The sequence below is a fragment of the Bubalus bubalis genome, chromosome 12 (genome assembly GCF_019923935.1).
Source record: "Bubalus bubalis isolate 160015118507 breed Murrah chromosome 12, NDDB_SH_1, whole genome shotgun sequence".
In the NCBI taxonomy this organism is placed as follows: Eukaryota; Metazoa; Chordata; class Mammalia; order Artiodactyla; family Bovidae; genus Bubalus; species Bubalus bubalis.
In genome coordinates this window covers 43,214,623-43,235,100 of record NC_059168.1, presented here as the reverse complement: position 1 = coordinate 43,235,100, position 20,478 = coordinate 43,214,623, and the positions used below count along the sequence as shown (strand labels likewise).

Sequence of the window (20,478 nt, the reverse complement as noted above, 5' to 3'; positions counted from 1 at the left end):
ATAGTGGATTTTGTTTACTTTGTCTGTGGTTAGTGAGTGATACTGAATTACTGGTTGTCAAGACATGCTAGTTGGCTCTGTTTTACCCCTTATCCTGGCAGCCAACTCCTAAATTATGTACTGTGACCCCTGAAGGGATGTAGAGAAGAAAAGAGAGATGGGTCCATCTAAATTTCTTTTGAGGTCTCAGAAAAAATATTTGAAGCACATTTCCTGCCATGTCATCATTTTTTTGTATTTGAAAAATACCATATTTTGAGGGGAGTGGGATAGTGCAGTGAAGAAGACATATTCCGCTAGATCCACCTGATATTATAGACATAGCCTAAATTGAAGAGAAGCATCCAGTCACAGAACTGACAGTATGGACACTTGTGCTGTATTTTCTTTATTTTCTTGAAGCTATTAAGTATTTCTCCCTTTTAAGTATGGTTTAAAATGATTATAATTTCTCCAACCATGTTCTGTTTCAACTCTGATGTTTTCTTATATAGGTGATAATATGTATTTTTTTTTTCTTTTCATTTTACCCTATGTAGTCAGTATTCACTAGAATGGCAGTTATGAAAGCTTTGAATAAGATAAAAGAAGAGGACTTCTGCAAGTAAGTAGAAGTATAGAAACAAGAAATAATCATGGAATTTTAGAATAAAGGGAATGTTAGAAATAATCTGGATTATCTCTGAAACTAGACTGGATGTATTTTTGGGACCAGCATTGTGTCTTAATCTCCATTATATCCCTACTTCCTGGCTCAGTATCTGGCATGTAGTGGTGTTCAATAAGTGTTTCTCAAATTAATATTTAGATTTATGAATCATGTCCAACTTGTTTATCTTTTAGAAGAGGATGACTTAGCGACTTTACAACAACACTGAGGTCCAAAGTGGAGGTTGACTTGCCTAAGATTGAGTGTTGGATGTTGAGCCAGGTTTCCTGATTCTCCAGGCTAGTACTAGCCCCATTACATCCCTCATCCTGGATTTCCTGTTATTGTACATCTCCAGAAGAGAGAGGAAAAGGCTCATGAGTTTCCTTTCTTGCTAAAGTATGCTGAACTACAATAAATCTTACATTTTAATACTCAGTGTGTTCGTTTCATTTAAGATAAGATATTATCATAGTTATCCTTCCAGAATAGCCTTGAATAAATTTCAAACAAGGAAGTTATGAGGAAGGTTTCATATATTTTGCTGACTAAACATATCTCAGAATAGAAATATTTTTATTAAGTTTTTGTTGTTGTTGTTTTGACCATGCTGTGTGGGATCTTAGTTCCCCCACCAGGAATCGAACTTGTGCCCCTTGCAGTTGAAGTGTGGAGCCCTCACCACTGCACCGCCAAGGAAGTCCCTGTTAAATTTTAGAAACAAAAGACAGTTACTCTCTACAAGCAGTAGTGCCTGAGTTTCTAAGTGATTTCTTTGTTAAGACATCTTGGGAAACTGAAAATTTCAACACAAGCATTTTGGATTAAATCCACATTTAGTCATTTATAGAGAGACTCCAGTTCTTGGAAGTTCCCAGATGATGGACAGAGAATAAAGTCATACATTGCTTTCTCCTGTCTGTCCTCAGCTGGATTGAAGTTTCTTAGCTAAAGTCAGCCACATTTCACTTATTCTGGCTCTGGTCTGATTTCCAAGATCATAGTTGAAATGAAGAGAGAAAAATGGTGGACTACCCTCCCCACAGGTGTGCCATACTCACATGACCAATCTCTGACTGCACACCAGCTTTACCCAAATGATTGAGGATTTTGTAAGCAGCAGCAAGTGTTCATGGATACTAAAATGAGCCCAGAGAGGCTTCTACTACATATGTGTGGATTTTTTCCCCGCAAATCTCAAGGCTGATGTTGAAAACTATCATCTGGGAACATGAGGCCTCCTGAGTCTGAATGTTATTAGCAGAGCCCTGATTTACTTAGTGCAGTTCTCATGTATTAAAAGTGGTCCTCCAGAGTCCCAGAAGACCCTAACAGTTCCCAAATTTAAAATTCGGGGGAGGCTTAGTCCTTGAGAAACGCAGGCTCTGTGCATCTCAGGCAGTGCTGATTCATCTTAGTTATGTGATTCAATATCATGTCTGGAAAATAGTAGCTGTAAAATTTATTTTGTTTTGCAGGCAGTTTCCTTGTCCTCCAAACTCACCAAAGGCTGTATGCACTGTTCTTGAAATTGAATGTGCTCATGGTGCTGTTTTTGTGGCTGGTAAAATACTTAGTCTAGAATATACTTACACTGTCAATTGTCTCTCCTTTCTGAAAAACTCAATTGACTTCTTCTCTGTTTCCTTCTTATTGTTATTAGTTTCTGATTAGTTAACTCTTTTAAGCACTAGACCTGATAGTCAAGTTTATTTAGGTTTTATAAGTATTCTTATGGATCACTAAAGAGATTTGATATTTAAAATGCCATGCCAAAAGGAAATGATACAGCCCAGATTTTAACAGTTTTCATCAGAGATGGCCAAGTAGAAATATGGGTAGATGTACAGACCAAAAACTAATCAAGAGAACAGAGAGGATGTTTTACAACATGAAGTCAATCCAGGGGAAAAAAAATTTTTTTATCTGCAAAGTGGCTAAACACTTTGCTTCTGATTCGAAAAAGAAATTGTTGCATTGACTTTCCTAAGAGGTAAATCTGGTTAGACAGTTTTTGTTTTGAAAGCTATAGCTGTTTCATAGTAATAGCTGAAATGAAATCGCTCTTTAGTCTTGACTATAATACCCTGCCCTGGGGTAATAAAACCTACCTGCCTCAGCATAGCTTTATTCATAAAACAGTGAGTCATATTCTGTTAGGGTGTTTTCTTTTTTTTTTAACTTATAAAAACTTCAAAATTTCCTGTATTTGAACTCTTTGGAATACCAATGACTCTTACACTGAGAGTATTATCAATCAGGCATAAAAGCAGTTAGTTGCTCTTTTTTTAAGTGATCCTTGGTGTGTTCCATAATATTGTAACTTGTTCAGTCAGTCAGTCAGGTTAATAAGTATACTGAGCATTCCTTTAGAACTCACTGATGATTCATACCGTGTCTTTAGCCATCTCTTCTATTGCTACCTTAAATTTTTTCACTGAATTATGTGTACGTGCTAAGTCACTAAATTACATTATAAATTAGTCAAAGGCTAAGCCTTGTTTTGTATCATAGCCCCTAGAATATTGGCACTTAGTGGATAGTTGTTACTTTCCTTTTTATTCTGCTGTGTTAATCACACCATCCCAGCCAGGTAACCTTTATATTTCTTTGCCAGGGAGATACAATAAATACTCCAGGAATCTACCACAAACTCCTTGGATAATTGATGGAGAAAGGAAGCTGGAATCTTCAGTAGAAGAATTAATTTCAGACCATCTTTTGAAAGTGTTCAAAGCAGAAAGTAAGTGTTATAATATTCATATTTTAAATACTTGTTCACAAATAGACTTCTTGGAGGTGGCAGGAAAGATTTCTGTATTTTGTAAACCACCACCAAGTCTGGGCCCCTTGCCTAGCAGCTTCCTGTGAACAGGGATTGCCATGTCCTGAGCGCGTCTGCCCAGGGCTGGATTTGAGCCAAGCTGCCCTAAGATTTCTCTGTTTTCTCAAGACAACTGGCTTTTCCTGGGCAAATTCAAAACAACTGAAACTACTTTAAATGAATGCACTTAAGTTCTGACCTTGGGACACCTTAGCTTCAGCCTCTTATTGGGAATATGAGGAAATTAAAACACAGCTTCCATATCCATTGCTTATTCAAGAGTAACCACTGGCAAATGACTGGCTTCCATCTTAACAGCTAAAATGTCCTAGAATAGAGTTCAGACCTAGAGAAGATAGATCAACAGCAACCATTTCACAAAGAGTTAATAGTAGTGTTGTTGTTTTAATTTCTTAGGTATTAACAAGCCCAGGTTTGTGAGCTGAGTCAGACCCTGTCAGGAATATGCTTTCTTTGTCTCAGTAGGCCTGTCAGGTCAAAGGAGCAAAAAACCTTGTGATTTCACCCAGGATTAGACTTAGAGGAAAGGGACTAAGATTTCAATCAGAGGAAATCATGTTGTATATCAGGAAAAAACATAGTCAATGAGTAAGTATATCATCAGAGAAGGCGATGGCACCCCACTCCAGTACTCTTGCCTAGAAAATCCCATGGACAGAGGAGCCTGGTAGGCTGCAGTCCATGGGGTCACTAGAGTCAGATAGGACTGAGCAACTTCACTTTCACTTTTCACTTTCATGCATTGGAGAAGGAAATGGCAACCCACTACAGTGTTCTTGCCTGGAGAATCCCAGGGACGGGGAAGCCTGGTGGGCTGCCGTCTATGGGGTCGCACAGAGTCAGACACGACTGAAACGACTTAGCAGCAGCAGCAGCAAGTATATCATACTCTTTGGAGTAGGTCTCCTAGCATAATTAGAACATCTTTTTTGAAAGACCAGCTAGACATCCTTCTTTCTCTCTGGCAAACCTTAGACAAACGTGCTTCAGTAAAGGCAGACAAGTGATCGAAATGAGATGCCCTGTCCCTTCCAGCTCTCTGCTTGTCAGAAGGAAAGAGAAGCACTTCAAAGCCGTATCCCTTTTATAATTTGTTGCCTGTCAGGTAGGTGGGCCCTTTTTAAAAAGGCCTTTAGGAACTGTTTACTGAATGGAAAAGAAAGTAACCTAGCAACCTAACATTTTCCAAAATCTTAACAGTAAAGACTCAGGGCTATTGCCATGAACTTTTACCTACTTAATTTAATATTTACACACTGGTTATCTCATAAGACTTATTCAGGTTACAAAGAAGTGAAAATAAAGCATTATCATGAAAAGTCTCTTTCAAACTCTTTTTTGGGGCCACCTTATTTCCCAGAAGATACAAGATTTAGTTCTGATTTTTTGGGTTCCAAGGAATCCCCCATTACCAAGAGGGCTATAGAGGGGTTCTGGAACACCTGTATATTTCCCCCTTGCAATCTTTCATGAGGTAATTCCTTGTTATAGTCCACTTGAGAAGGAAAAAAAATCGTCCCCAAACTGAAAAGAAAGCAAACTGTAATTGTATGTTTAGGAAATTTATAAAGAGCCACTTGAGAAAAAGCAGACCTCTGGGCCTCTGTGCTAATTGCCTGTCATGAAATAAAACCTTGTTGTCTGAAATCCCTGATTAGTAGCATCAGTTTGCTAAACTTGTGCTTCTCAGATATATTACTTGTCACTTCTGTGATTCACATCTGACAGCTCTGGGAAGATGGTTCTGACTGTTGTACCTCTACACTTTACAGCTCTATGAAAATAAACCAGTATTGCATGAAGCAGCTTAACTACTTCTATAAAGGGTCCTTCCCCTCAGTGGGAGATACAGACTTGTTTTTCAGTCACTTCAAACTGGCACGTCATAGTCTCTACTTGCCAGTTCTCTAGTTAACAAGTGAAACTTTGACACACTCTCAAAACCAATGTGTCTAAGAAATGTTTTCCCAATACATTTATTACTTCACTTATTGAATAAATATTTGTCATGTCAGTTGCCTGCTGAAAACTGGTCAATGTTTCAGCTACAGGGTAAAGTCCAAACTATATAACTTGATATTCTGAGGCCATCCATCATCTGACCTCTGCCCTTCCTTCAGTCCCATTGGCTGTCTGTCCCCAAGTATAAGGGTCACTACAGACTACTGAACCCCTTATCTTTCTTGACCCTGTTTTTCCTGATCATTGTTCCTGATCATTCTTGTTCTTGGTTTTGTTGTTGTTTGAAATATCTGTTCCATTGAGAAGTTTGTAGAACTCACAGGATTTGGGGGATAAGGCAAGACATAATATGAATATTTTTTTAAATTTATTTAAATTGGAGGCTAGTTATTTTACAATATTGTAGTGGGTTTTGCCATACATTGACATGAATCAGCCATGGGTACACGTGTTCCCCATCCTGAACTCCCCTGCTGCTGCTGCTAAGTCGCTTCAGTCATGTCCAACTCTGTGCGACCCCATAGATGGCAGCCCACCAGGCTCCCCCATCCCTGGGATTCTCCAGGCAAGATACACTGGAGTGGGTTGCCATTTCCTTCTCCAATGCATGAAAGTGAAAAGTGAAAGTGAAGTCACTCAGTCATGTCCGACTCTTAGCAATCCCATGGACTGCAGCCTACCAAGCTCCTCCATCCATGGGATTTTCTAGGCAAGAGTACTGGAGAGGGGTGCCATTGCCCTCTCCGTGAACCCCCCTAAATTTCTGTTATTCATAATTGCATACAAATAAAGTTCTAAAGTTTGCCCCCCAAAGTATTTCTCAGTGTAGGGTCCAAACTTGCAACATTTTTTCTAAAAGATGTAATAAATACCCTTTATCCCTTAGTCTGGATTTATTGTTCCTTTGGGCTTCTCAAGAGCCTATTTTTCTGTACTTTCTTGTTGAGGGGCTGGAATTTTGGGGAAGCTTTATGGGCTAATTTATGCATTTGAGGTTTCTGATCTGATTGAAGAGTCACAGGGAGATCTTCCTCTTTGTGTCCTGTTCATTCCCTCCACCCCATCAGCCACAGGTTATGGCTCAGTCACTGTAGGGCCCTAGTTCCCTGTGGTTGGATTGGGGATGGAGGTGCGCACGTGTAAGACAAACTACAGCCTGCTCGTGGTAATGTTGGCTCTGGTAAAATCATCCGTTGGTTCTGTATCTAAGAAAGTTGTCATGGAACCACTCCCCCACCCTCTGCTCCACTCCATATTTCCACTTTCCCACCCCAGGATTTGTAGCTTTTAGTCTGTGATGATCCATCTATCTTAAAATATATACTAGTTTTATTGTGGCCCCAGCTTAAGTTTGCTTATATAATGAATTTGCTTTTAGAGTCAAACTTTTTCTTGTCCCTTCCTTTCATGGAGTTTAATTCTCAAATACTGTTTGGATTTTATTTTAAGAAAAAGAAGAAAGATTTTTCACCATAAGTTTGTAGCCAGTTTGGTAGCAGGGCTTTTCTCCAAACAGTGCTCTGCCTTTGGCTTTCCCATGGGATTGGTGGCATGGGATGATAAGAAAGATCTGGCTTTTACCTCTGCCCTTTAATTGTGTTACCTTGGGGAAAGTACTTAACCTTTCAGAAGCTTAGTGTTCTTTCATTTAATACTTACCTCATAAGGTTACAGTAAGGAATAAATGAAATAATGTATGCAGAATTTTAGCTCAGTGTCTAACATGTAATAAGTACTCAATAAATAGTATTTATTATTATCATTGTTATTTTCAGTAGACATTAGGACTAGAGTCGTGATGATGACTATTCCTTTGGATTCTCCTGTAGATTAAGACAAATTGGGTTTCTACCCAGGGTGGGAATGTAAGTCTAGGACTATTACGTTGCTGATTTTTTTTTTTTCTTTATCTGCTTTCCAAAGGCTTTAATTTTTCTTCCTCTGGAAGAGAAGATGTAGATGTGAGAACATTAGGAAATGGTAAGATTGCGACATCACTTGACTAGAACTAACTTTCAGATTATCACCCTTTTCAGGCAGTAGGTTTTCTGTAGTCACTTAATCAGAATCAAAGTTGGCAGAGCCCAGAGATTCTCCATGAGAGGAAGCCTTGTAGATTTTGGAGCTACACTTGTAAATTATATGATTATATTTTAACAGGGATCATTTCTTCAGAAGCCATCTTTATTGCATACCTATAGGTTATAAGGGACTTTTACAGTTGTGCATTAACAAACAGGTACTTGATTTTTTCCAAAAGTCTGATTATTCATTGTTCCTTTTAATAACATTTCAGTACCAGTACAGTTTTCAAAGTGCACATCTTCACTGAAAAGATGTTCCTGCTCTCTTAGCCTTCATTTTTCTCATTTTATATTATTGCATTACAAGAAAGATGATGAGAGTAATCCTGAACTATTCTAGATTTATAGTCCCTTCTTCTCATGGAATCTCAGCTTTTCATTTCACTAGGCTAGGAGAATGTATTTCAACTTGGTATACCTGGGCATTGCTGCACGTGACAACGTTACATTAGTGTAACCAAGTCAATTAGTGGCTGTTTGGACATGATTTTGTAAATTAATACAGGCTTGTTCATGGACTTTTGGGAAAGCAGTCATTTTCACATATTGCCTGTACTGGGGTTTAGCAGCCCCCCAAAAGCCCCTTGATTCTTTTCACACATTCTTCCCTCCACCAGATGTAGTCATGTCACTGAACTTTCCGTCCTGTAGAGCTCAACTCGTTTTTTCACACCTCCCAACCCTCTTGCATTAGCCCAAATGTTAACTCCATCAACACGTTTCTGTTTCATGACGGGGTGTGTGCTGCCAGGAAGGCCCTTTGCAATTGAGCTGGTGAATCCTCATAGAGTACATTTCACTTCACAAGAAATTAAGGAACTTCAGCAGGTAAACCACTCATGACATGAAAATTGTCATGTTTCTGCAACTCTGTGACTGAACTAGAGTTGCTAATTGTTTTTCTTTTTCTAATACTACAGAAAATTAATAACTCATCTAACAAAATCCAAGTCCGTGACTTGCAGCTTGTCACAAGGTAAGGGTAGGCTCACTGGTGATGTCTCAAGAGGGGAGTTTTGGTTGCAGATCATTTATCTGATAAGGGATTTGTATCCAGAATATATAAAGAACTCCTGCAACTCAATAATAAGAAAACAACTTGATTAAAAATGGAGAGAATGTTAAGTGCACATTTCTCCAAAGAGGATATACAAATAGCCAGTGAATACATGAAAAAGTGTTCAGCATCATTAGTCATTAGGAAAATGCACATCAAAACCACGGCGAGATCCCACTTAACAAAAAAGACAGAAAACAGCAAGTATTGGCAAAATGTGGAGAAATTGGATCCCTTATACATTCCTGTGGGATTGTAACTAGTACCACTTGGGAAAACAATTTGGCAGTTTCTCAAAGGGTTAAATATATAGTAACCATCTGACCCAGTAGTTCCACTTCTAGCTATATACCAACGAGAAGTGAAAATGTACATCCACACAGAGACTTCTGCATGAATGCTTTTAGTCACATTACTCACAATAGCAAAAAGTAGAAACCACCAAAATGTCTATGGATAAACAAAATGGTATATCCATACAATGGAAAATCAGTGGTAAAATATCAGTACTTTACTTTGAAATACTGATACATGTGGCAACGTGGATGAACCTTAAAAACATTATGAAGAATCCAGACATCAAATACCACATATTGTACATTTTACAGTATTCATATTTATGTAAAATGTTCAGAGTAGAGATGTCTATAGAGATATAAAGTCAACTAGTGGTTGCCAACGGCTGGGGGAAATGGGGAATGAGAAGTGACTGCAATTGGGTGTGGAGTTTCTCTTTTGGGGTGATTAAAGCGTTCTAAAACTAGATTGAGGTAGTTGCTGCACAGCTCTGTAAACGTACTAAAAATCACTGAATCGTTCAGTTAAACAGAGGAATTGTATGTAAATTATATCTCACTAAAGCTATTTTTAAAGAAAGAGAAGTTTGGGGCAAGGCTTATCTGTATTTTATAAACTCAGACAGACTTTTATTGTTTTTGTTTAGAGAGGCAATAGGACATATGAAAGAAGGTGAAGAAGAGAAGACCAAGACCTACAGTGCCTTAATATGGACAAATAAAGCAATACAGAGGAAGGACATTGAATTCCTAGATGACATAAAGGTACTTCAGTGCTCTAATTCTTTTATTTTTCTACTGACTATGAAAGTCTTTTGTCTTCTCATTTATTACCAAGTCATGGCACACTGGCTTTGGGGACTCTTGAATTGTTGCTGTTGTTTAGTTGCTAAATCATGTCCAACTCTTTTGCAACCCCTTGAACTGTAGCCTGCCAGGCTCCTCTGTCCATTGCATTTCCCAGGCAAGAATACTGGAGAGGGTTGCTGTTTCCTTCTCCAGGGGATCTTCCCAACCCAGGGATGGATTGGCAGGCGGGTTCTTTACCACTGAGCCACCAGGGGCTGTGAAACCTGGTTCTAAATTCTGGCTCTGCCATTTACTCCTTAAATGAGTGAGTAATCCATCTAACCTGTCTGAGAGGCAGTGTTGCTATTGATTAGGAGTCTGACTCCAAGAACAGATAGCATTAGCATTAGTCGCTCGGTCGTGTCCGACTCTGCGACCCCATGGACTACAGCCCACCAGGCTCCTCTGTCCATGAGATTTTCCAGGTAAGGATACTGGAGTGGGTTGCCATTTCCTTTTCCAAGAACAGATAACCTGGGTACAAATCTTGGTTCTGCATTTCTTGGTTGTATGACTTTGGATGAGTTGCTTAGCTTCCTTGTTTTTCAGTTTCTTCATCGATAAAATTAGTTAGAAGAATTAAACAGGTTTAGTCATATAAAGCCCTTATGATAGGATCTGGCATATAGAAAACACTCAACAATGCTATTATTATATTTGACCATCTGTAGAAAGGAAATAGAAAACAGAATTTATCTAATAGAATTGGTGCTCAGATTAACCGCACAGATAAAACATATTGTAAATCAATATGTCAGGGTGATATATGTAGGGCACAAATGTTTTGGCACATGCTAGATTTTCCTTCACATGAGGACATTGCTCTTGAGGATCTACACAATCATTTGAGTATTTCTTTCCACCTGTCCCCACCTTTTCCTGTAAAGATAACTCATTTTCACATGCAAGGAATGAGCAAAAATGGGCACAAATATGTAGTTATCATAACATTGTTTAAATGGGCAATATTTTGTAAAAATCTAGAGGGGACTGGTTTAGTCTTATGGCTTATCTGGTATGATGGACTGTTACTAGCCAGATGTTAGAAATTTTATGGAAGATGAATATTCATTGACAAAGGGAAATGTTCCTGATGAATACTAAAGGTGGGGGAAAAAAAACAAGCTATAAGACTATAAAGGACTTCTGTGGTGGTCCAGTGGTTGGGAATCTGCCTGTCAATGCATGGGCACGGGTTTGATCCCTGGCCTGGGAAGTTCCCATATGCCACGGGCAACTATGCCTATGTGCTACAACTACTGAGCCCATGCACTCTACAGCCGTGGTCTAAAACAAGAGGAGCCACAGTAAAGAGAAGCCTGCACACCACAACTAGAGAGTAGCCCCTGCTCGCCACAACTAGAGAAAGCCCGTGTGTGGCAACGAAACCCAGCACAGCCAAAAAGAAATAACAATAATAATAATAAAAGAATATATAGAGGATGATACAGTGTGTGGTTATATATACACATATGTATGACTGGACAAAAAAAATGTATGGCAAAAGAAATACCATAAATAGGATTTATACTTATGAAAAACATAAATACCCAATAGAGAAAATTGGACAAATTATTTGAACAGACTGCTGAAAAAATGGCAACTCCAAATGGCCAAGAATCATTTGAAAAGATACTTTACCTCTAGACTGAAGTAACAATGACATCACTTTATTCTTCTGAGGCTAAGAATGCCTGTTGGTTGGAGGGAGAAGGCTAGTTAGCTATATTTTCAATAGAAATATAAGTGTTTTAGCCTTTTGGAAAACAATGTGGCGGTGACTGTGAAAATAAAAATTTAATGGTCTACCCAGTACTTCCCCTGTTGGCAATCTGTCCTGAAGAAATAAAACTTCAGTGTATAAGGATATGTGCACAAAGATGTTTGTTGACTTATTGTTCAGAGTGAGAAAATCAACAAAACTGTAAACAAAGTAAATTTCCTTTGATAAGGAAATGGTAGAACATGTTGGAATATTATGCAGCTGTTTTGAAAAAACTAAAACATGTGATCCCATTTGTGTTGCTGTATGTATATATGTCTAAAACTGTTGGGGAAAAAAGATAGAGGTAGGTCTACATCTGTGACTTGTAGGAACATCCATAACATTGGTGGGGTTGGGGGGGTGGGCGGGGGAAGCAAGGTGCAAGATAGTGTTCATTTTAATAATGAGTATTTTGGTGAAAACATACATGTCACCTACTGAGAGAAGTTCATCTATAAAATGACGGGTGGACTAGATGATCCCCAGTGGGCCCTCCACTTCTTGGCTTCTGTGATTCCATATCTAAGGCCCTTTGGCTTTTGGCTCTATTGTTGAGAGTCTTTAGAATGATAGTTATACTAAGACAAATTTCTTTAAGATTGTGAAACAAATTTCTAAGCCTCTACCCCATGACATGCGTACATATCATTTAGAATGCTGTGGGGAAAATAGAAACCCACTTTAACAATAGATTGACGGTTTGGGAGTAGCCATAGAGCTAATTCAGAAATAATGCTGAGATGATTGTTATAGGTATACCCTAAGTAGTGAACAGGTCTGTTTTAATGGACCACAGCCCAAGTGGACTGATGATAACTGACATCTAATCATTTTCTTAAAGTGCTAGGGTTAAAACGTTTTTCAGATATTCCTATTGGCATCAAAAGTATAAAAACGGATTACTGCCCCATTCTGAAAAAAAGTCAGATTTACTCTTTGTCTCCTCTTTTTTGAAGGGCAATCTAGTTTGTGTGTGTGTGTGTGTTGGCCGTGCTGGACCTTCATGATGAAAACGGGCTCTCTCTCTAGTTGCGCTACACAGGTTTCTCATTGTGGTGGCTGCTTCTGTTGTGGAGCACAGGCTCTAGAGCTTGGGCTCAGTAGTTGTGTCACAGGCCCAGCTGCCCCGTGGCATGTGGAATCTTCCCAGACCAGGTATCAAACCCATGTCCCCTGCACTGGCAGGCAGATTCTCAACCACTGGACCACCAGGGAAGTCCAGGGCAACCTAGTTGTAAGGAAGAAATCACTGTGTATCTTTATATGTGTTTCTGAAAAATTCAGCAGTGTGGGAAAGCAAAGCAGTGTTGGAGTAAATGAAGTGGTTTCATTTTGTTTACTAAAAAACCAAGAGACCAAAAAGACAGACGAGTGTGTGTCCGTCTGAGTGTTGTGTCAGAAGCGGTGGTGTGTCTTATGGCTCAGCTTTAACTCCATTGCCTGCTCCTGGGTCAGAGTCCCAGGAATGACTCTGGAAACAGGGGAAGGGCGCCCTGCACCTAGTCACACTGTTAAAGCCCAGCTGCTTCTATGCCCTAAAGTGGAGACCATATCTTTATAGATTCTATAATAATTCAGCCTTGTCCTTTTTTTCTTTTTGGTCTTTTTGACCAGAGTAATGTTAGACCTTATAGAGACAAGTTATCTCATCCGAACAAAGTGCTTCTAAAATCAAAGAATTATAGAATCGTAAAACCCACAAGTTAGGAGGAGCCATTGACTCACTGCTCTGATAAAAGAAAGCAGTCATACCATTTCAAGTGTAGTCTTTGTCAGAACCTGCTCTTCTTTCTTGGTGGAGAACTTGATAGAGGAGAGCCCAGACAGAAATCCTTCTTTTCTCAGCATGGCTTCAGGCACTTACTAATCACATAAATCAGGAAGGAGTTGTTCCAACAAGAAATTGCAAAGGATTCAAAGTTCTTGTGAACCTACATTGCTGGTTATACCCAGTATCTATTCTTAAAACTGGGAATTAGTTGGCCTTTTACAATATTAACCTGTATTTCTTTATATCTTGTGACATAAAAGGACATCTCTAATTGTGAGAAAACCAAGCCTTTGTCCCTAAAAAGCTGAGCTGTAAAAAAAAAACATGCAATGTAATTCTCAAGTAACTTGAACTGGGCTGACAAATATTGAGAGGTTCTGGTTTACTTGTAATTGTTATTCTGAAATACCACCCTAGACAATGATGCAGCTCTTAATTTCCCAGATATTTCCTTTTGTAGAACAAAAAGAAATAACCCTGTGAATAGGTATATTATTATCCCTACAACATGGACACTGCCCAGGCACACAAGTGATACTGATGTCCATCTTCTATAAACACCATTTTTCACCTCAGTATGAATTCCTCACTATTAGGTCACTCTGCTGGGTTAGGGGGAAAAAAAGTAAGAACATTATCTTCTAGAAGATCTTTGTTTAATGGGCAGGATAACACTCCAGGGTCCAATCAATTTGTCAGTGCTAGAGCAAAAGAGACCTTGGGTATCATTTACTTCAAATCAATGATACTTTGTTTGTTTTTATATGGTGTACTGGGGCCCAGAAGATAAGTAATTGTGGACTAGATTATAGGAAGTCCCACAAAGTTTGAACCTTAGAGAATACAATTTATTATAGTATTAGTTTTTATCCTGATAGTAATAGATGGGATCCTTAAGAAAACATCTATAGTGAGCCATGGATGACAAAGGAGATGCTAAGACAGGCTTCACTGGGCAGGAAAGCTGAAACATGGTTTCATATCCTTCTCTAGGACTTAAAGATTGACCAGAAAACACCTTTACGGGTCCTTCACCGGAGGCCCCTGGCTGTGAGAACTCGCATCATTCACTCCATGGAGACACGCTATGTGGACGAGCACCATTTCCGCCTCTACCTGAAGACTCAAGCTGGAACGTATCCTTTCACCCTTGTGTAGCACTAAGTCTTCCAGAATCCTATTGGGAGAATTCATGCCACCCTGAGAAAGAGGTTCAACCTTATCTTGAGAAACTGTTCAGGAAAGGTTTGGGTTGTAGAAGAATTTTTTTTTTCTATCTGAGGTATTTTGACCTATTAAATTTGTGTTTTTCAAAATGACATTGTAAATCACGAGGCAGCAGCCAATTCAATGTGAGCCTTAAAATATGTAGTGTCTTACACAATGCTGAGGTACTGAGGGCATAGTAAGGGCTCAGGGAACACATTTGATTGATTCATGCCTTAACACATTTTGCAGGCCACATACTGACAACCACATTTAGGTCCTTTCAGCATTCTGCCCCAGATGATTAAACAGGGGTGATGGATGGGAGTGGCCCCACTTCACATGCAGACCTTCACGTTATCCGGCCACTGGCCCAGAACAAAAGAATGGTCCCAGTTTAAATCATTTGTTTGTAACCTACCCTGCTTTGTGTGGTTTTGTATCAGATCTTGAGTGAGTGAGTGAGTGAAGTTGCTCAGTCGTGTCTCTTTGCAACCCCATGGATGTAGCCTGCCAGGCTCCTCCATCCATGGGATTTTCCAGGCAGGAGTACTGGAGTGGGGTGCCATTGCCTTCTTCAGGGGATCTTCCCAACCCAGGGATTGAACCCAGGTCTCCCGCATTATAGGCAGACACTTTACCATCTGAGCCACCAGGGAAATCCTTGTATCAGATCTTAGTTGCTGGGTTAAAATATATCAGGGAACTGCCTTTGTCTTAGTTTTAGTTTATTTTTCAAAAGTGCCCCCAAGTTTTTATTTGTTTCTTGGTTTGATGCTATTTTGTGATTGAATAATATGAAGTATGAAACCTTCTAATTGGTATAAAACTCATGACAACTTATTGGATATAATAACAGGGGAGAAATAAGTCAAGTTTTAATTACCAAATAGCATTCTTACTGTCTTTCTGTTACTAGTCTGCCTCTCCTTTCCATCAATCTTCTCTCCTCTTCTCTTTACCTACTCCACCCCAGGACTGACCAAGCTAAAATAGGTACAGGTTATTTACTCTGAAAATCTCCTAAATTTTTGTAGTTTCAATCAAGTGATGACCTATTTAGACCAGGGGACATGGAGCACATTTGCTTATTGTAGATGGACAGTGGGTGGAATTTCAGAGAAATCACAGATATAAAAGACATACATTTTCATCTAATTTTAGCATTTGTTTTGATGTGCTAAGAAGAATGCAGTGGTCTTATGGAGAAGCCAATGTCTTTTCAATCTCACTAACATACTTTTAGAACAAGTCTAAGGCATTAACCAAGGAAGACTATTACATCGTAAAACTTTAGAGTCCATAATTCACAGAATTATGTGAATTTTTCTCATATATTGCTCAGTATACCGAACTAGTTCATTTGACTTATACTTCATCCCTCTGGCTATGAATAAAAACCATTATGGACCTTTTAATTGGTTATTCTGGGACTTTTTCTCATGCTCCCTCATCATTGCTATTCAGAAGTAGCACTCTCTAAAGAGGTGAGGGAAAAGGGATGGTTGAGCAATTATGAGTTCAGCAAAGAAGACAGTTAACTAGATAACTATATACCTTATGTTTGAGTCAAAATATTTGGTGAAAGTACAGTGAACAAATTATCAGAAAGTGAGGAAGACTTAATATCATCATTATGGTTTTAACTTTATATTTATCATCTCAGAATAAACTTTTATATTCAAATTATATTACATTTTTATACTAAGTACTGGTTTATAGATAACATAGGCTAAATGAGTGTTTACTGAATGCTGGCAAAAACATATCTCTCAGGTAAAATACAGTTAAGATTGTAGTAGAGTTCTGTGTAAGGAGTATTAAGGTAATCTGAATAATTCTAGGATTAATCATTGACTTTGAAATTTGAAAATCTATAAGAAAAATACACACACAAAAGAATTAGTTCTATTGCTAACCATGCAAGAATTGCAAACAACTAGAATTTAGAATCCTTCTGAAGGACCTTCATTAAGTCTAAATATGTACATTGTCTCCCATCCTATTGTTATTGTGTCACTGCGTCATGTTACAAGAGAAGCCATCAATAATGTCACCATGAGTGACCCTGTGAAAACCTACCATTTGGCAGGTATCTGCTGTCATTACTAAAAAATGATGAGACCAAAAAGATGGCAAAATAGAATTTGTGACAAAAAAGAAAACAGCTGAAGTTCTTTTTTAAAAAGCATTGAACTACAGTTAATTTTAAAAATCCATATTCAAACTTTGGCGCTTGGAGATGAGCCAAAAGAAAAGTCATGACTCTTGGTTAAGTTTGGTGTAAACATAGGCTCTAGGCCCCAGTGTTGGCTCCCAGACTGGTAGGAATCAGTTTGCCATAGCTTATTTATTGCCATAGCTATATTTTCTAAGATATACGTCCCAATCACGGCTCAGAAATAAACTCCCTTCTGTTGCATTTCTGCTTTTGTCATTTCCCCTCCAACCTGTCAAATCTCACCTAACAGTTGGTATTACATGACTATCTTCATTTTATCCTTAAACAAACCTCAGCTACATTAAAGAGTTTGTACATGGAGACTTTGGAAGAACCAAGCCAAACATTGGCTCTCTGATGGATGTGACTGCAGACATTCTTGAGCTGGATGTTGAGGTAAACCATTTTATTGTGGAAATGCCTGTTTACACACTGAATTCAGCCAACATTATGCTCTTGCAGCACTAAGCCAAATAGTACTGTTCACTTTAATAGATATTTGAAATTGGTCTTGTTTATGATTCTTACAAATATATAGCTAATTGACTAACTGTGCTTAACATATGACATGAGACCCTTGAACCATGCAAGGAAAGAAAGTTTTAAGTGCCCCTCACATATCCTTTGGACTCTTTTGTAGAGAATTCAAGACAGCCTACTCAGAAACAAGTAGGGATAGAAAATGGGATGAGTCAATGTTTATAAATAAAAGCAGTCCCATAAGGCTTCTATGATACAGTATAAAAGAAATTCTCCATTCATATCGTATGAATAGAAATCAGATTACATTCTTAATTAGAAGGATGGAATGAATGGATCTTTCAGGAAATGCTCCATAAATATTTTCCTCATTTGAGCACCAATAGGTATTGAGTCACAAGTTGTACACTTTGGTAAATATCTGATTAAAAACAGCCCCCCAGCCCACAAAAAAAGGTGGGTGGTGAATTTTTGCACTTGGGAATCATCTCAGTATAAATGAAAAGAAGTGGGTATAATTACCTGGTGTGAAAACAGCCATGGTAATCAAATGATCACTAGAGCATTATTAGCTTACCAGCACTTCCCTTGAGTTCTTTTGGGTTAGACTTTATACACCTCCTGCGGGACAACCAGTGATAGCACCTTTAGGGTTGTAGGGAATCTTCTTAGTAAGACTGTCATTTTCAGGAAGACAATCTTCTCCTAAATAAAATTCCAAATGCATTCATCTTCTTTGACCTTAATTCTTAGGATAGCTTAGGAGTGTCGAACAGCCAAAGGCCAGAGCTTCTCAGCCTTGACTGTCCACTACAATCACCTGTACAACTTTAAAAACCCAATAAATATGCCTACTTTCCCCTGCCCTCAACGCATACTAGATACTGTGGTCAGTAATTTTGGTTTTCAGGCTTGCAAAACCACCCATAAATTTATATATAGGTGTTTGGTTTATGGCTATTCTCTGAAATGAAACCAAAGTATTTCTTGGCATTTGTAAAAGATACAGATACACACAATACTTATTTGGGCTTTTCTAATAAAAATTCCCAAGTCTTGTATTGACTCATAGATTAACTTAAAAAAATGATTTTTGTAAGTCATTTCAGGTTTTACACTTTAGGTATTAAAAAACAATGTGGGCCTGGTAGTTTTGTTGTTTGCTTTTTGTAGTTTGTTTTTGTTTGTTTTAACTTCTAAATTAGGCCCTCTAGGTAGTTAAGGCAAAGTGCAATTTCATACTTCTAATGCCTGGGACATGATGTTTTATGTGGAGACCAATAGTCTGCTACTGTAATTCCATTATAACTTAAAGATAAAGGTTTTGTTCCAGAAGAGCCAAACCAGGATGAGTAGAGATAGATAAATTCAATTTTAAAAGCAACAAAAATTATATTAATGTGAATGCAAAAATTTCTAATCCTTTTCTAGTTTCAGGTGATCTTTCATAATGATTTATTTCACATTTAGTTGCTAAGTTACAAACAACATTGTAAGTATAAAGACTACTTTAAATGTACTACTTTATTAACATTTATTTAACATTGTTTAACATTTTAAGTATAAAGACTACTTTAAATGTAGTACTGTTAAATGCAGGATGGGAAAATGAAGACTAAAAGTTGCTGAGACTTTTGAGGGAAAGTTGGTATTGCCCCCTGCATTCATTCATTTTCCCATAAATAACATTTAAAAAATTTAAATATACTCTTGACTTGTTTATAAATATAGTCTAAACTTGTTTTGATCAAAAAGTACAATTAAATAACTGGCTGAGTAACCAAATACTCAGTGAATTCAGGAAGAGACCTCAGGTCCAAGAACCCCAAGTCCTTGAGTGGATTTTAGAGTGTTAAATTGAGATGTTCTATGGCTGTTTTCTTCCAATGCAGTTTCCTCTGTTGCATTATATTAAAACTATTAAATATATATAGCATTACCAGTAAATGCTTACTAGAACAATAATGTGTTAATGACTTGTTTTCTTCCTTCTAGTCTGTAGATGTTGACTGGCCCCCTGCTCTGAATGACTAGCTTTCAGATTTGGAAACAAAGAGTAGGCTTTTCCAGCTCAGCATGGACGTCCATCCAGCATACACTGTAAAATGGTTGTTTTTACCCACCACAACGGTGTCTTGGAAATCATTTGGATCATGTTGATCTGTATATTTTTAAATTTGTTGTAACATCTCAGGATCTATCTATGTGTATAATTTGTGTTGAATTATTCTAAGTATGTCTTATGATTTTTCTCCAATCCCCAAAAAATTATGAATAATGAAACCATTCAGAGTTACAAAAACAGGATACATTCTCTGATAATCTGAGAAGCTCTAATTTCTTTCAGCAAAATTTCCCTCCATAAGATAGTTAAAATCATATTTTAAATTTTTTAAATGATCTTGATAAAAGTTACCTCTAGATTTATGCAGCACAGTATCCTTATAATATTCTAGGATATCAAATGAAAATCTGACATCATTCGTATTTTTCCCAGTAAGCTTCAAGCAAGTGATTACCAATAGAAGTACTGTTTTGGTATGATTTGTCAAAATCTTAATGACTCCAAGTTACTATTCTGACAATCTAGAATTGTCAGTATGTTTCCTGGGGGAGAGGAAGTAACACCTTAGGAATTGAGGCATACCATGGTAAGAGACTTTTAAATGAGGAGACACAAGTGCCTTCAATGACTTTAATCCCAGGGATAAGATTCTGAAAAACTGACTTGCTAAACAAAAGTAAGCTGATATTATTCCAGAGTGCTTCAATATATTATCTAATTGCAAACATCTTCATCAGGTAGATAAGAGTATTATCATCTCCACTTTATAAATATGAAAACCAAAGAATAGAAGTTAATTGATTTATCTAAAATTCATCTAAAGTTCCATTTCTGGGACTAAGACTGAAGTTTCCTGGTCTCTAGGGTCCTTTCTAAAAAACCTTATTATTGAGCACCTCCTACATGAAGCATGCACCTAGAATGTCATTTTAATGCACATAACCATGAGAACTGACTTTTGGAATTTAGATACCAAATCAAGCTTACAAAAAAATAGCCCAAGTAAATTTCATGTGAGCTCATATGATTACCATTTGTTAATTAATCATCAGTTGGTACTCTGAAAAGGAAAATCATTAAATAAGCACAACCTAAAGAAAATGGATGGATCATTAAGAGAAAAGTTTCAGAAAGGAGTCTCGTTAAAATTTCAGATATAAGTGCAATTTCCATCACCATATTTCAACTTTCTGAACTTATTTTGGAACACATGTGACCTGGATAGTAT

General features: G+C 37.8%; 1 protein-coding gene and 1 long non-coding RNA gene across 7 annotated transcripts in view; one reads left to right on the top strand and one right to left on the bottom strand.

Moving 5' to 3' along the window:
• PUS10 (pseudouridine synthase 10) overlaps positions 1-19,313 on the top strand; it is an 84,690-nt gene extending 65,377 nt beyond the window's left edge. For 4 of the 5 annotated variants that reach the window (XM_025261079.3, XM_025261078.2, XM_006073869.3 and 1 more), the window contains exons 9-18: positions 540-604; positions 2,128-2,213; positions 3,267-3,392; positions 7,380-7,436; positions 8,292-8,368; positions 8,461-8,516; positions 9,541-9,658; positions 14,272-14,414; positions 17,002-17,101; positions 19,181-19,313. In XM_025261079.3, the coding sequence (XP_025116864.2) occupies positions 540-604; positions 2,128-2,213; positions 3,267-3,392; positions 7,380-7,436; positions 8,292-8,368; positions 8,461-8,516; positions 9,541-9,658; positions 14,272-14,414; positions 17,002-17,101; positions 19,181-19,219 (867 nt within the window). In that variant the 3' untranslated portion in view covers positions 19,220-19,313. Of the gene's footprint in view, positions 1-539; positions 605-2,127; positions 2,214-3,266; positions 3,393-7,379; positions 7,437-8,291; positions 8,369-8,460; positions 8,517-9,540; positions 9,659-14,271; positions 14,415-14,736; positions 15,518-17,001; positions 17,102-19,180 lie in introns of those variants that run through there. The other variant, XM_025261081.2, reaches the window with a different exon arrangement.
• Positions 134-14,276, bottom strand: LOC112578064. Of its 2 annotated transcripts, XR_006543373.1 has the most exons (3): positions 13,260-14,276; positions 11,384-11,436; positions 134-1,353 (listed from the first exon to the last, which is right to left on the bottom strand). It is a non-coding gene; the product is annotated as an uncharacterized LOC112578064 (long non-coding RNA). The 2 variants fall into 2 exon arrangements; XR_003102271.2 differs by lacking the exon at positions 134-1,353 and adding an exon at positions 7,620-8,613 and having other exon boundaries at positions 11,384-14,276.
• Positions 19,314-20,478: the final 1,165 nt, after the last annotated feature.